The sequence below is a fragment of the Gadus morhua genome, chromosome 1 (genome assembly GCF_902167405.1).
Source record: "Gadus morhua chromosome 1, gadMor3.0, whole genome shotgun sequence".
Lineage (NCBI taxonomy): Eukaryota > Metazoa > Chordata > Actinopteri > Gadiformes > Gadidae > Gadus > Gadus morhua.
Window position 1 is genome coordinate 5,370,885 of NC_044048.1, and position 16,930 is coordinate 5,387,814.

At 46.8% G+C, this 16,930-nt stretch overlaps 1 protein-coding gene across 1 annotated transcript in view; it reads right to left on the bottom strand.

Annotated features, from left to right (window-relative positions):
• Nucleotides 1–8,489, bottom strand: part of srpk1b (SRSF protein kinase 1b) — a 28,572-nt gene extending 20,083 nt beyond the window's left edge. Inside the window, exons 1-2 of the mRNA XM_030356131.1 lie at nt 8,379–8,489; nt 7,532–7,586 (exon numbers count right to left, since the gene is read on the bottom strand). Coding sequence (XP_030211991.1) covers nt 7,532–7,586; nt 8,379–8,391 — 68 coding nt within the window. The 5' untranslated portion in view covers nt 8,392–8,489. The remainder of the gene's footprint in view (nt 1–7,531; nt 7,587–8,378) is intronic.
• Nucleotides 8,490–16,930: the final 8,441 nt, after the last annotated feature.

Here is a 16,930-nt window from a genome sequence, read left to right on the forward strand (position 1 = left end):
ACTTCCGCATGGTAGCAATTGACAGATTAAATAATAGAACAAAACAGTAAGTCACTTTCATTTAGGTATTAGTGTTCTTGCGTTACTGGATTTTCTAACTTCGATATCTTGAAAGATATTCAATACCATTTTCAATACCATGGGGAAAACTTCTTTAAAAAGGCAAGGGCTATAATATGTCATCTTGGTACCCAAAGCACCAAGACTGTTGACTGCTGAAAAACACACCAGATAGCGCTGAAGAACATGTGTTCTGATTGAAGGCAATTTACCGATCTCCCCAGAAACCTTGAAACCTCCTTGATTGTAAACAGCAAGTTTCGTTTCAAAATTGGGCCAAGACACTGGATTATCTGTTTATGGTGGTTTTATGCGATCAAACTTAACATCTAACAAAAACAAAAGGTAAGGACGATTTTTTGATTTAAAAAGATAAGGTGAAGTTTGTTCTTTGCTAATTGCAAGTTTTAGTCACAGTGAATTGGTTAGGGCTAGAGTTATGGTTGGACTCATGGAATCAGTGGAGGCTCATCTTTCATATAATGTATAGTTCTCGCAGGATACATTTTTGTGAAAAAGAACGCATTTGCTGTGCATATGCATGCGTCCATCGATTTTCCATGGTAATTTCCCTCAGAGCCAAAGTACATTCAAATAATTCAGTATAGATGATTATCAAGAAATCTAAATTTTTGAAAACACTATTGGTTATAGACTGAGCTTATTTGGGAGGAACACAAGCTGGAAATCAATGCAATATGAATTAGACTAATACAAGCCGACTCAGAAGTTAAACCGAAAGTATGAATAAGTTGGGTCAGGGGGACTAGTCTCACAAATCAGACTTTGGATCGATTATCTATGGTCTGACAGCAAAGCAGTTAAACTCTGGGTGTCTTTTCCTTTCTCTTCAAATTTTTTTTGACCAATCATGCTGCTGGAGGCTGAGAATGATAAGCTTGGTTTGGCTATGACCATCACCGGCAATATTAGTAAATGGTGTGATGAATAGCCGGAAGGAAATGTTTTCTTCGGTAGAATACTTCCTGAATGAAACATGAAACAAAGCCCAACTATACCCCTTTTAGTTTTTCTTGACAGGATTTGTGCCGTATCCACCCAGAAGTGCTGTGATAACATAAGGACTAAAGGATCCAAGATTAAGGTAAGGACTAAACTGTATAGATGCACCAGATGGAAATAGTATAATTCAACAAATCAAGTATAATTGTAAAACTAATTCGGAAACCCAGAAAACCCCGATTGACAAGGGGAACAATTATGTCCATAAATACAGTAGAAGTATTACTGCAGTAGAAGTCAAATCCATTACAGCAGCTAATTGAATTGCCATTTACAAGACCAAATGGACCCCTCTTCTCTTCCATCTCCGTATCAGGGTCATTATAACTGGGCTATCATGGCAGTTAATGGCAGCTCACTCATTGTGATGGCCACTTCACGTTGATCATTCATCGATGGAACATCGATGGTTGTAGAGGAGGAAGTAAAGTGAAGCTAACTTTTAAATAACCAAGGGGTTGGGTAGCACTCGATGGGATGTGATAAGGGCTGTCAAGTTTTGGTCGGTAGGTCAATATGCACCTGTTCGGACAATCGCTTGCATTTCTTTCAATGAAAAAAGCGCTTCTTAAATGTTGGGTATGGAATTCTCTTTTTTGGCAATTTTTGCAAAATTACTTGAAATCCTTATCATAACCCACTTACAGCCACTGAGTTAGAAGTACTGACATGAATATTAAACAAGTCAATCCATCTGTGTAACGGGCAGGGCTCGAAAAACTCCAGCCAATGATTTCCAGAACCACCGAGTGGCATTGGACAGTAAGTACGTCAATCAAACGGTTGTACTGCACTCCCCCTCCCCCGCGCGTGACCCCTTCGTGCACGTACTCAAAGCTCGTGACCCAGAGCAAGCTTCTGTTTGTTCTTATCCTGCGTTAGCTATTGGATCTAGCTAACTAGCTAATGGCTCACTCTCGGGCATCCGTGTTCGTGCTCGTGCATGATTGCACGTCCATGTACTTGGAATGGGTGGAGTCAGAGTCAGCGTTGAAGGAGAGGGTAGGACCATTCGAGTTGTGTATTTTCAAAATCTGCTGGCGTTTCTCAAATCCCATACCCAACCTTTAAGCCATGATTTTCTGTGGCAGGAGGGACACATGCAGACTGATGCATTTTAATTATTAGTGAAATGCTATATTGTGTAATATTTTAATTATTATGAATAATAATATTCAAGGCTCCCTAGTTTGTTCTAATAATCGTACAGTTTAATAGACGTCAAAACAGCCAGATTAATACAACTTTGAACTTGCCCCATTTAAGGATGACAAATTGATTCACACCATGTCTAATAAGTTGTTGGTGTGACCGTATTTAGTTAAGAAGGATGACCAACGTGCTGGCCTTCTAAAAACGGTAGGTTTATTCTTTTACTGTTTTTTGCGACGCTCAAATTTTGTGTTCAACGGCCAATAGGATTTGAATTTGAACGCATCAGACTGTGTACCTTGGTACTCATTGCAGCGCCATCGATTATACTGAAGACAGAACAAAAAGTAGTATTGAATCTTCAGACGGGTTTTGTTTCTACTACGCAATTGTGCCCGGCAACACGCTCCATGGCTCATGATGAGTCCCGCCATACATTGAAGCTCTGCCGTAACTGAGACAGACTCTGACCATGAGTGGATCTGAAACCCACTGAACTCCCCAAAACAGCACTTATACGACCAATAAATTCGTTGTATAAGGTGGTCGAACTTCATTCTACCAAGATTTTCTTTGGTTTACTACAACCAGGGCTGAATGATTTGGTGAAATAATCGAATTGAGATTATTTAGACCAAAATTGCGATTGCGATTTAGCATGCAATTTTACTTTTTAAAGTGTCTCATCTTCTGTATTATTTACTTAACGCAAGCAATAATTCATTCTATATAGTATGACTAACACAACATTGGAAGCAGTCAAAATATATAAACTGCTCTTTCCTGTAGGCCAAGCTAATGTGTTGAGAGGAATTGATGCATGAATTGACATAACACCTTTAATTAACGAATGAATTGTAAAAGAAAAGTATATTCGAATCTTACTGAACTCTGAAGGAAAAATTAAGAAAAATAAAGAAATCTAAAAGGGAACATATGTGGTTCTGCAGCATGTTTCGAAAACTCTGCCGTCATGTTTTCAATAGCTCCCGTAATAGCATATTTTGTCAGCCTGACCAAAATATGTTTGCTATACCGTTTAACAAAAGCCGTAAACTCGGCCCTGGTCCACTTGTTGAGGGGGTCATCTTTCACTATGAACTCTGCCTTAGATGGGTCACTATTGCCTTAGACGTTTCGCGGTGCCGTTTTGAATCACGATCATATATACCTCTGGATAATATCCGGTCAGTGATCGCTGCCGGGTGGTATTCTGTGAACTTGACACACTGGCGAAAGTTTTTTTTCCAGTCCGAATGCAAAAACTATACGAGCCCAAGATAAGTCTGATACAATAAATAAGTCCAGTCCGTTTATCCAGTCTTTACCAAAGCCATGGTCACGTTGATCATATCCTTCCCTATTAACTCATCTATCACCAGATACATTTCGAGTTCAGGCTTCTGCAAAATTCATTATTGAAAATGACGTCAGAATCAGGATGTAGAATTACAATTTGAATTAAAAAGGAAGTAGAATTGAAAATCAATGAAATTCAAAGAAATTCATATACTTAATTTAAGTGCAGTGAGTTAACAATGAAGCTTACTTTAGATTAAAAGTATATTCTATTAAAGAAGACTAAATTTCCCATCATACTTTACTTTAACCAATTCAAAATGGAGGACATTTGTTTGAGAGCTATGTTTGAAATTAGTTGGTTGAAGCTGAAGTTTCTTACAACTAATTACATACAGCACGTTCATAACGATATACTTGACAAATTGACAAGTGTAATGACAGCAACATGTAAAAGTATAGTAAGCCTTAACACTCATCTTCACTAGTTAATTTAAATGAACCAATTCCAAGTACAACACCAGGAAACGACAGAGCTGTAGTACTGCAGTCTGTGGCTCCATCAAGGCTACTTCAAATTTCAAAAGGCATCTAAAGGTATGTTTTTCAGCCTTGTCCAATTGTTATTTTGCAATCCATCTCGTGACGGTATTATGCTATTGATATAATCAGTGCAGGGGTCACCACTCAAGAGAGTGTATTACACATTACCAATTTCTTTAATAAAAACATGATGCATTACCTTATAAGGGTGTGACGAGATCTCGTGCCACGAGATCTCGCGAGATTAAACTCGACGATATTACCCGTCGCGCTAGAAATCTGTCTCGCGAGATTTGTGAACTATCCAAACTTCTATTTGTGGCCTGTAGGGGCAGTAATGCGCCTTTGCTATGTCTAGTCTGCCAGAACCTAACGAAGGAGAAGGAAAAGAAGAAGAGGAGGAGAAGGAGCGGAAGCAGGGGAAGCAGCCATAGGCAGCCAGAATGACGTCGGAAAATACCCGTATTACCGTCGAAGATGCCCCCGTCACTTTTAAATCATTTGTTTGGCAGCATTTTGGGTACCCGGCGGAAATGATGAATGGCAGTAGAGTGACTGATAAGACACGGACAATACCAAGTTGTCAGTGACATACTTGGTCAGACTCTGTTTGCACTCTGTATTGACGGAGTAGAACTTTGATTTGGTTTTGCACACAATATTGTTTGTACCTGAAAAAAGAGAATTTATTTATTTATTTTACTTCAACTTTTAGTTTTAGTTTCATGAATGCAAAGAGTCATAATAAAACACTTCAACATGCATGTGTAACTCGGGTTTAATAAAAGTCGGTTGGTCCAGTCATATATTTTGTCATTGTAGTTTTCTTAAAATCTCGCCTCGTCTCGTTCTCGTGAACCGAATATCGTATCTCGTCCTGTGAGTGTATCGTCACACCCCTATTACCTTAGGATACTTCTTATTCTCTATAGTAACTCATTACTCTACCTGTTGCATTACTAAAGGACAAGAACCAGGGATACCGGGCCTAGACACAACTTTAACTCACGTTCACAACAGTAACATTAAAATGAATGTTCGAACTAACTCAGCCAAATATGATTACATGTAAGGTACTTTGTAAGGCGTTACCAAAGACAACATCATTCTACATCCAGGGAATATTAATTTACTATTTATCCCCCCCACAGAAGAAACATCCTGAATTATTGATGAACTCTGAAACCATCGTTCAAAGAATCTAGCAACAGCATCGTCATCATTCAGAAACACAAGGTTCTAGCAAGTGGTCGACGTCAAGTGGCACTGTTGGTCTGTCGGTTTCCTTGTCTTGTTTTGGTGTGTTACCTGTTTTACTTGGTATCGGTCTTGTTTCTCCCCATGTCAGGTTTCCCTCCTGTGTGATAACTGCTCCCTCCCCTAATGTGTTTCAGCTGTTACTCGTTGCGTGCCATGTGTTTGGTATTTAAGCCCTTGTCTTTCCTTTGTTCCTTGTCGGATCATTTTAGTTTGTGGTGAGTTGTGTCCTGTGTGTTACCTGTGTTCCCGGTGTTCCCTGCGTCACCCGTGTTCCTTGCATTTTGCATTAATAAATTATCCTTTTATTGAACTGTCTGCGATTGGGTCCTACCTGCCTGCCTGCCACCCGCTAACCCTGACAGGCTCTGGTCATTACATTGCCAATGGTCTCCTCCCTCTCTCCACTGTTGACAGGATTTCAAAAACATGCTGCATTTGGCCAAACCCTCCTTCACAATGCCCTCCAGAAGAGCTCTCAGCCAGGACCGTATTCCTCAGCGCTCAGCTATTATAAAAAATCTGATTCAACTAATGGAAAAAAACCTGAGCATATTTGCCTGACGGTTGATCTATAGTCAAACCGATCAATGAGGTTGTTTTTTGGCATTTTGGTCATTTCCTAATAGATTGTGTGACAGTGTAGCACTGAGCTGCCAGCATTTTAATGGGAGGCATACGCCTGAAAACATTTACAAAATTGAAGTTCTTGAAAATTACATCATTCAGGAAGAAAAATCTAATTTATTGTGAGAGTTAATGCCTCCAACATGATAAAAGCGTTCTGAAAGCAACTGAGAATGGCAAGTGGCAATTCAATGGCAACTCAACAAAAGAAACGGCCAAGACTCTTTTCCTACATGAAAGCCAATCGTCAGTCCTGCCAGCTGACCCAGCCTCAGACGAGACCCCAGTTTCTGTCGTGTTTTATTTTGCATTTTGTAAATCCATTGATTTCGGTTGGAAGACTCATTGCTCATTGCAAGGGGGGTTGGTTGTAGTCTTTTCATTCGGTTCTAGCCCTACTGTTGATACGGAGAACCGAGCGAAAAGACTACAACCAAACAAACATGTCCGGTTCCAGTCCCGGTTTCCCTTTCAATGGGATTTACGGAACGCCAAATAAAACACGACAGAAATTGTATTTCGCTACGATACTTGATGATATTAATACCGGAATTGTCCTCTGAACATGCGCTGATCACGTGAACGCACAACTTCTTTTATCAACCGATCCGCGGATCACTGATCCGTTAGTCTATTGGAGAGAAAACCAAGGTCTTTACCCTGTCCTAGCTGAACTCTAATGTAAATATCTTGCCATGCCTGCTTCCTCTGCACCTGTTGAGAATTTTTTGTGTTGCAGGAAAGATAATCAGACCAGAAAGGTGGACTCAATGAGACGTTAGAGGATCTATTTAGAATTAGATGCAATAGTGTTGCTCAGTGAGTTTTGTATCAGAATAAATGATATTCGCATTTACCATGACTTTATGTAATTTAATTACTTTAAAATTAAAATATTATTGGGTCAAAACGAATTCAATTAATTTTTGCCAAGAAGTTGCCATCATTATACATTTTGAAAAAGTGTAGCATACACGTGAACCCCCCTTGTTTCCTATTCCGACCCTCTGATTGGTTCGATTGTGTAGCATTAAAACAAAAACTTTATTTTCTATTTTTATCGCAGCCTTTGCCTTTCGAAAAATTGCTTTCTTTTACATAGTGTTACGGTTTGAAATACCCCCACCAACAGCCCTTGTTTTTATTGTGTTTACTTATCATTTTGATTAAGCAGACTTGTACAGCAAACAGTGAATTTAGATACTTGTCATTAAGGAGCAGGCAGAGATCAGCCTCTTGCCCAATCGTACCTAAAGGTAGGTGGCGGACATGGGAATCAAACCCAGTACCTTAGACTGGGGATTGTAACTACAATCCCCAGTATTTGCAAATCAATAATACAACTCATTGCTTATTTTTTTGATTACCTATGTTATAAATATTTTACTAAATCGTAGAACAACAAAACACACACACACACACACACACACACAGTTTTCAACTCTTATCATTATGCATTACACGCAATGTGATGCATTGACCATGTCAACTGCTGATCTGAAATCATAAGGTGGCATATTCAAAGATATACAGATACAAACAATATGTATGCTAAAAATGATTGACTTACTTTTTACTAGGCTTCTTTGGCTTGGTCCTTTTCTTTCTCGCTTGCATGGCAAGTACTAATAAAATTGGATAGAGATGATACAGTGTCATTTATGCAAAAACGACGATGCATTATCTGCATAAATGAATGGAGAAAGAGTTGGCTGGAATGCAGGAGCATTCACTTCTGAGACACGGTGGCTTTCCGCCTATATTATATATGCAATGCCATTATCTATACTAGGTCTAGTATTATCTGCCTTTTACACACCAACATGTGCAATTCATACAACATCCAGCTCACCGCTTATCAGCCTCCATTCTAAATAGGACTTCAATATAATGACAGTAATATGCGGCTATTACTAAACAAGATAATTGGAAGGCGCATTTAGGTGAGGGCTGAATACACGCAGTTGACCACAGCACATGTCAGGGTTTCTGATCAGATGCTTGTCAATATGAGATCTGATCTACGAGCACACAGTGCGATGTGTCACACATGTCGCTGTAACATCGGCCTTGACAGTATATCTGTTAAAACCAGACACTATGTTGGTTGCGTTTATTTGTGCCACGCAAGGTGTAGCGGGTGGCTCAAAAGCATGCCAACCAAGTTTCCATACTGTTAGCATAAAGTTCGGGCGCATGGACTTCTCCAGTGTGAATGCTACTAGTAGCCGATAGCAGCTAGCCTCATCCCAGCACATTGGGAGAGGCTAGCTGCTAGCTCTTAAAGCGCTTAGTCCTCCTTTTTCTTTGTTTAGCGGCAACATCGCGTCGTTAAACTTTCAGAAACTGGTGTTGGATGAGAGAAATTACCCCCCATTGTATTTAACTTTGAAAGAGCCTTTGTGGTCATACTTCACCTTTTCTCTCCATACTGATGGCGGGATAGACAGTCTGTTGTCAAACTGTGGCGATAGAGCATCGCATCTCAGAGCGCATGCGTACTATTGTGCTCCAAAAGCCCTCTATGAACGCACCTCAGTCGCACGAATCTATAACGGATTTTTCGAGTGTTTCTGAGAAGTACAGTTTTTCTAAAATGTGGATCTTTAAACTGATACGCAACACATTTTCATATATATTTTATAGAGGGATAAATAAAATGCGGTGAGTGCTGTAGTGCAAAGTGAGGTTGAAAATATATTTTTAATAAAGCCACAAAGATTAAGACATAAAGAAACGTTAAACGGCTTGGATCAAGTGAAGGGATTTGAACAAAAGTTGAAAAGACTAAATGGAGTAAACAATGTAAACATGTTAGAAACCATTTAAGAAAATGTAAATGGTTGGAAACAAATAAAGTGACACCTGAATGAAAAGAGCCAGGCATTGCTAAAAATGCAGAAATGTAAATTGAATTGAACTGAAGAATCTCAAAGGTCAAATGTATTGCCCTGCGCTGCTGGTGTGTGTGCGTGTGCGTGTGCGTGTCTTTAAGAGAATAGCGAGCCGGTGCGTGATTAAAAATAGCCCAATACATACTTACAGTCACGTGACTACCATGGCTACCTGGAGGGCAACAGACGCCGACAAAAGGGCGACGAACAGCGGCCAGCCAGGGGAATTGCAGCCTTGCAGATTTCCAATACTACAATCAATCAACTATTTAGACCATAAATGTTCAAATTAGATATCAAGAAAAGATAAACATACTCTGAACTTGTGATCCATACACAGCACCCACTAATGTGTTAATTGCTTTGAAGTTGGCAACGTCTCGACCAGACGTGGAGTTTGGAGATATTTACATTTATCTTATAGAGAATCCGTCACCTTATACCGCACAAAAAATTAACTAACTTTTTTTGAAGACTGGGTTGATTAACAACGTTACATTTTCTCAAGCATTTCTGAAGTTCCAGCGCAGCGGAGCTTTTTTCTGCACTCTGAAATAAAACTGCTTAGGATCGTTTATGCCGTTTTTCCACCGCACATGTAGCTCTCGACTCGACTCGACTCGACTCGACTCGACTCGACTCGACTCGACTCGACTCGACTCGACTCGACTCGACTCGACTCGACTCGACTCGACTCGACTCGACTCGACTCGACACGGTAGCAGCACGGGTCGTTTTCCACCGCAAATAGTACCTCCTGGACGTGGGCGGGGTCGGCGGCGCAAAAGGGCCGTGGCGTATTTTTGTACGCGACGCAAACAACACCTACGCAACCCACACATGGACAGAACCCACATAACAACAATGGAGGACATCGATAACATTACTATTATTAGCTGGCATTTTGAAGAAGTTGAAGAAGTGGAATATGTTGGCTGCGGCGCTGCTATGGCTGTTACCAGCCTGGTTGCCATGTCGCTCTCGTGACTTCGTCACACTCTCTGGCCAATCAGTGGCCGGCCGTCTGCCGACGTCACCTTTTAGCATCGGCTCGAGGCTAAAAGGAGCGAGGCGGTACTAGAAAAAGCAGCCACTTCAGGTACCAGATACCATGTTTTTGCGGTGGAAACGCAAAAAATGCGAGCTGAGTCGAGTCGAGTCGAGTCTTGTCGAGCTGGTACCATGCAGTGGAAAAGCGGCATTAGTGACGCCTCCGCCAGCGTTGCCAGATTTCCAGCCCAATCTGGCAACACGGGCTATCCCCATGACGGCAGCTGGAGGGATATTTTCATTTTGAAATAATTGTAATTATAATGTGCAATTAAACAATATATATTACTTGTTGACATAAGTATGTATGATTGACTGTGATGTATTCTGTACTGTATATCTGTTCCACACCACAAGGGGGCGTTATCAGTTTGATAACGGATGTGATATAGTAGTAGTAGTGCTCCTGCTAACATTACTTATTGGGAATTCTAATCTTATAGACAATAATACAGTTTTTCTCCTTTTTGGATGGGATCCGGTAAAATCATAACCCCGGCTTCACTCCTCGGCAGTTAATAGATCCAATCGCACAGCAACTATCTTGCATATCGTTTTCACCAAGTTCGTTCATATGGTAAAACTGTTGACGTCCTGGCAGATCCTTGATTAGGTTTCTAAGTTGCTAGAGAACGTTGTTCTATTTCATGTAGGCTACGCCGTCTAAGCTTCGCCTTATGGGCTTGAAAATTCAAACTATGCACCTATCAGCGTGGGCACCGCCGACATTTCCCCACGGTATCGTGTCTATATAACGCGGTGTAAACCGTCACTCATCCTCCCTTTTCTTTCAGCACTTGTGCTTATCAACGAGAAATTGAGAACTACTATTAAGAAGATGAAAACTTCAACACGGATCTCCCAAGCCGGTGGCAGTGGCTCGGGCGAGGCCGCGGACAAACGGCCCTTTTCAGGGCCACCTGAGAGCGCTCCTGGAGCTAGGTCCTTCTCAGGACTCCTATGCGCCTCCTGTCCCGCCTCCCTGGCACCGGGTGACGGGCACTTGGCGTGCTTTCGGTGCCTCGGCGCCGACCACGCCGCGGCTGCTATGGCGGCCCCCGTCTCCTGTGTCGCCTGCCGGGAGCTGCCTGAAGAGGGGATCCTCTCCAGACATCTCTTCTTTACCCCTGCGGTGGAACTGGCTGACGCCATCGACCTGTTCAGGGCCGGCCCTGACGACGACAATGGCATCATCGACGCCTCCATGGACGACGTCTTCGGCGACTCGGCGTCCGATTTTTCCCGCTCTCGGGTTACAACCGCCACCGTCGTACAACACGAGGGTCCGTGCCGGATGACCGATCTCTTCCGGGAGATCATGGGTGAGGCGGCGGCCATCAAAGGGATTCCCATGCCGGCCCCGCCTCTCGCCCCCGTATCTGACGATATGCAGGGCGAGTGCTTTCGCACCCCATCTTCTTCCCGGCGGGTTACCCAGTGCCCCTTGTTCCCGCCTGTGCAGCACTTGTTTACTGCTGCAGGTGGGGACCCTTCGACCCTGAAGGCTCCGGTAAGATCCTACACGGATTTCACCAACGTGGAGGGGTGGGCTGATACTCAGGCGAGGGGGATCCCTCGCCTGGAGCCTCTCCTGGCAGTGCTTCTCTGTCCGGGCGCCGGATGGCGCCCTAACGAAAAGCAGCTGCCCCCCGACCGCCTCCAGAAGCAGATTGTCGGCCTAACGGACAGGGTGTTCGTTTGTTCAATCCGCGGCGGCGGTCAACAACATCGCCCTGCTCTCCTCTGCCATGGTCTCGTTGTCAGCTAAGGGAAGCCTACGGCCCGGAGGAAGCCGCGAGATGGCTGGCGGTTTCCCGCATTTCCAGCGCCATCCTCCAGCTATGCCAGCCGATAGCCGTTTCGGCCGGCCGGCATATGGCGTGGGCTACCATGATTCAAAGGGTCATATGGCTCTCCCACACTGCGGTGCCGGAACGAGAGGGGGCCAGCCTCGTCCAGGGTCCACTAGCGCCGGATGGCCTATTTGGTCCCCGGTTCTCCGAGGTTCACCAGCAGTCAGTCCGTGAGAATCGTTCCCGGTTCGGGGCTATTCTCACGGCTCCTCCCGCCAGCATGCTGGGAGGAAGCGGGGTCCAGGCCGGTCCCAGCGTTCCAGGGGGCCGCCTCCGACTCCAGCCCCGGTGCAGCAGCAGCAGCAGCCGCAGCCGCCGCAGACGGGTAGAGCAGCGCCACGGACCGGGAAGTTCCGGAAGCTTGCTCCTACTTTTTCTTTCCCCATTAAAGAAAAAAGTAAAGACCGTTCGGCCGAACGGCAGTACATGGTACCTAAAGAGCGATATTCCTCAGGCCACCTGCGTCCTACGCTTGTGGTGCGTTCCTCCATGTTGCCTCTTTCCCCCTCTCAGCCCGGTGGCTGTAGGGTGGCGGTCAGACGGCGTGTTCACATGGCCTCTGGTTCGCCTGCTTCTAAGAAGCGGCGTCCCTTGGAGCCTCGTGGACGGATCAGAGACTCGTTGCACAAGCCCGTGGATACGGCCGCTTGTACCGGTCTCCTGGTCCCCCACATTATCCCCTCTACCTCCCTTCAACAGTTTGTGGGAGGTGAGGAGACGGGTCCGCACGCTGTGGCTACAGCCTGCGGACAGCGCATGCGCACCGGTGCGGCGGCCGGACGCCATCCCTGGGCAGGGTGGCGTATTACGTAGCGGTCTTCACGGACGCCTCGTTGACAGGTTGGGGAGGAACGTGCCTCTCTCACTCGGTCGGAGACGACTGGCGCACGCCCCCTACAGCACACATAAATGTGTTGGAGCTCGACGCTGTGAGAAAAGTGCTGTTGCATTTCTTTCACCTGGTCCGCGGCCGCCACGTTCTGATCAGGACAGACAGTGTGTCGGCGGCGGCGTATATCAACAGACAGGGGGGAGTCCGCTCCCCTGCTCACCACCGAAAGGCGATCGAGCTCTGGCTTTGGGCTCATCAGTATCTCCTCAGTCTGAGAGCCCTGCATATCGCGGGCGCCCAGAACTTTGGGGCGGACCTCATGTCTTGAGGCGGTCCCCACCGAGACGAGTGGCGGTTACATCCCGACATTGTCAGACTGATCTGGCAGAGGTTCGGGACAGCGCAGGTGGACCTCTTCACGTCCAGGGAGAACACGCACTGCAGGTGGTGGTTCTCCCACAGCCCTCGGGATCTTCCCCCGTTGGGGGTAGATGCGTTGGCACTCACACCTTGGCCGCGGGCTCTCTTGTATGCGTTTCCCCCGCTCCAGCTGATCCTTCCTCTTCTGGAACGGGTCAGACAGGAGAGACTGTCCCTGATATTAGTGGCCCCGGAGAACCGTTCAGCTCTGTGGTTTCCAGAGCTGGCCGCGGTCGGCGCCGTGGCCAGTACCGTTCAGGCCGGATGCGCTTTCACAGGCCCACGGGACGGTGCACCACCCGCCCGATGTCTCGGGACGGCTGTTGGTTTGGCTCCTGAGAGGTTGATCCTGCAGGGCAAAGGTTGGCCTGAGACGGTTATCAACACTATTCAGAGTGCTCGTGCGCCTTCTACTTCTTCCCTCTATGCGGCGAAGTGGTGCGCCTTCTCTAATTGGTGTGAGAGGAACCACGCTGTCCCATCTCAATGCGAGGTGGGAAGCGTGCTTTCGTTTCGGCAAAACTTATTGGAAAAAGGTTTGGCCTTCTCCACTATCAAGGTCTATGCGGCAGCGGTTTCGGCTGGCCATGCAGGCTGTGATGGTGGACCGATCTTCAGCCATCCACTGGTCAAGAGATTCTTGCGTGGGGCTAGACGGGTTAGGCCTGTTTCACGCGTGCTTACACCACGCTGGGATCTCCCCACCGTGTTGCGCGGATTGTCCAGGGATCCTTTCGAGCCTCTTTCTCAGGCCCCTTTGGATGCCCTGTCATTTAAGACGGCGCTCTTGTTGGCCTTGGTTTCTGCTAAGCGGGCCGGTGAGCTAACCGCTCTGTCTGTCAGCCCGAGTTGCTAAACGAGGACAGCTCCTTCGCGTTGCTCAGACCTAATCCTGCGTTCCTCCCGAAGAACATTAATAGTTATTTTCGGTCGAGGGATATTGTGCTTAAGGCTTTTCACCCCCCGCCTCATTCTAGTGAGGCGGAGGCGGAGTTGCTTCTCCTGTGCCCGGTTCGGGCGTTGGCTATGTACGTGAATCGCTCGACCGCATTCCGCTCCACACAACAGTTGTTTGTGTGTTATAGCGAAGCTAGCAGGGGCCGCGCTCTCTCTAAGCAGCGGTTTTCTCGCTGGGTATGTGAGGGTGTTTGCTTAGCTTACTCTCGGCAGGGCTTGGCGCCACCGTTGGGCGTTAAAGCTCACTCCACACGGAGCGTGGCCTCTTCAACGGCTCTATTCAAGGGAGTTTCGGTGGAAGACATCTGCGCGGCTGCGTCTTGGTCTTCCCCGGCCCCTTTGTCAGTTTTTACATGTTAGACATGTCCAGGGGCTCACTCTGCAACTCTGTGCTGGAGTCCGGGACCCCTTTTACGGCTTAATAATATAGACATGTTCTTTAAAGCGGCGTGGTTGGATTTCCCTTCGCCGGCTGGCGAGTTGGACGTGATATGGAATATTGGAAAAGACCCTCCCCCCTTCTCAGGGGTGTTCCCTTGGGCAGGGTGGCGTCCTACGTAGCGGTCTTCACGGACGCCTCGTTGACAGGTTGGGGAGGAACGTGCCTCTCTCACTCGGTCGGAGACGACTGGCACACGCCCCCTACAGCACACATAAATGTGTTGGAGCTCGACGCTGTGAGGAAAGTGCTGTTGCATTTCTTTCACCTGGTGCCGCCACGTTCTGATCAGGACAGACAGCGTGTTGGCGGCGGCGTACATCAACAGACAGGGGGGAGTCTACTCCCCTGCTCTCCGCCGAAAGGCGGTCGAGCTCTGGCTTTGGGCTCATCAGTATCTCCTCAGTCTGAGAGCCCTGCATATCGCGGGCGCCCAGAACTTTGGGGCGGACCTCATGTCTTGAGGCGGTCCCCAACGAGACGACTGGCGGTTACATCCCGACATTGTCAGACTGATCTGGCAGAGGTTCGGGACAGCGCAGGTGGACCTCTTCGCGTCCAGGGAGAACACGCACTGCAGGTGGTGGTTCTCCCTCAGCCCTCGGGATCTTCCCCCGTTGGGGGTAGATGCGTTGGCAAACACACCTTGGCCGCGGGCTCTCTTGTATGCGTTTCCCCCGCTCCAGCTGATCCTTCCTCTTCTGGAACGGGTCAGACAGGAGAGACTGTCCCTGATATTAGTGGCCCCGGAGAACCGTTCAGCTCTGTGGTTTCCAGAGCTGGCTGCAGTCGGCGCCGTGGCCAGTACCGTTCAGGCCGGATGCGCTTTCACAGGCCCACGGGACGGTGCACCACCCGCCCGGTGTCTCAGGACGGCTGTTGGTTTGGCTCCTGAGAGGTTGATCCTGCAGGGCAAAGGTTGGCCTGAGACGGTTATCAACACTATTCAAAGTGCTTGTGCGCCTTCTACTTCTTCCCTCTATGCGGCGAAGTGGTGCGCCTTCTCTAATTGGTGTGAGAGGAACCACGCTGTCCCATCTCAATGCGAGGTGGGAAGCGTGCTTTCGTTTCGGCAAAACTTATTGGAAAAAGGTTTGGCCTTCTCCACTATCAAGGTCTATGCGGCAGCGGTTTCGGCTGGCCATGCAGGCTGTGATGGTGGACCGATCTTCAGCCATCCACTGGTCAAGAGATTCTTGCGTGGGGCTAGACGGGTTAGGCCTGTTTCACGCGTGCTTACACCACGCTGGGATCTCCCCACCGTGTTGCGCGGATTGTCCAGGGATCCTTTCGAGCCTCTTTCTCAGGCCCCTTTGGATGCCCTGTCATTTAAGACGGCGCTCTTGTTGGCCTTGGTTTCTGCTAAGCGGGCCGGTGAGCTAACCGCTCTGTCTGTCAGCCCGAGTTGCTTGTTGCTAAACGAGGACAGCTCCTTCGCGTTGCTCAGACCTAATCCTGCGTTCCTCCCGAAGAACATTAATAGTTATTTTTGGTCGAGGGATATTGTGCTTAAGGCTTTTCACCCCCCGCCTCATTCTAGTGAGGCGGAGGCGGAGTTGCATCTCCTGTGCCCGGTTCGGGCGTTGGCTATGTACGTGAATCGCTCGACCGCGTTCAGCTCCACACAACAGCTGTTTGTGTGTTATAGCGACGCTAGCAGGGGCCGCGCTCTCTCTAAGCAGCGGTTTTCTCGCTGGGTATGTGAGGGTGTTTGCTTAGCTTACTCACGGCAGGGCTTGGCGCCACCGTTGGGCGTTAAAGCTCACTCCACACGGAGCGTGGCCGCTTCAACGGCTCTACTCAAGGGCGTTTCGGTGGAAGATGTCGTATATTCTATTTGAGGAATATTAATTCAGCGCGGACAACTGTGTCTTGACTTTACAGGCACTTTATTAAACTGACATGAAGACGTACGAACCCAGCATCATGTGACCACACACACATAATCCTATTGGTCTACTGTAACGTAACCTGCGTAATACATTAACCCTTAATGTACTGCATTCAGATACACCACATCTCCCTTTTTTACGAACATGTGTAACTCATTTTTTTCAAAGTCGATCAAAACCTGTGAAAGAAAACAGGGTTAAACAAATCCTGGTAAACTGATACTCTTACTAAACATAACATTTTCCAACTTATTTTCTGAAGTAAATATCTCCCCTGTAAAACTGGTACATTGGAAAAACATTTTCTGCTCAGCATGAACATATGACAAAATCTTTTTTTTCACACTGAACATTTTTTTTCCTTTTCTCAGCCACTTATAAGTTCAGTCTAGTGGGCTGTATGATTGCTCTCCCAGACCTGGTTCTGGGAGTGGAAACCCCAGGAGAGGGAACAGGAGACCCCAAAGCAGGTGGAGTGTCACCCTGCTCTAGGACCGGCAGTGGCTCCTGTTGCTGCTGTCCAGCCTCGTCTCGTGACGGAGACTGGAGTGGTATAAGATGCAGGCGGTTGCGTCTTACCACCCCATGTGGCGCATCCACAAGGTAGGATCTCGGCGAGGTGTGACTCTGGA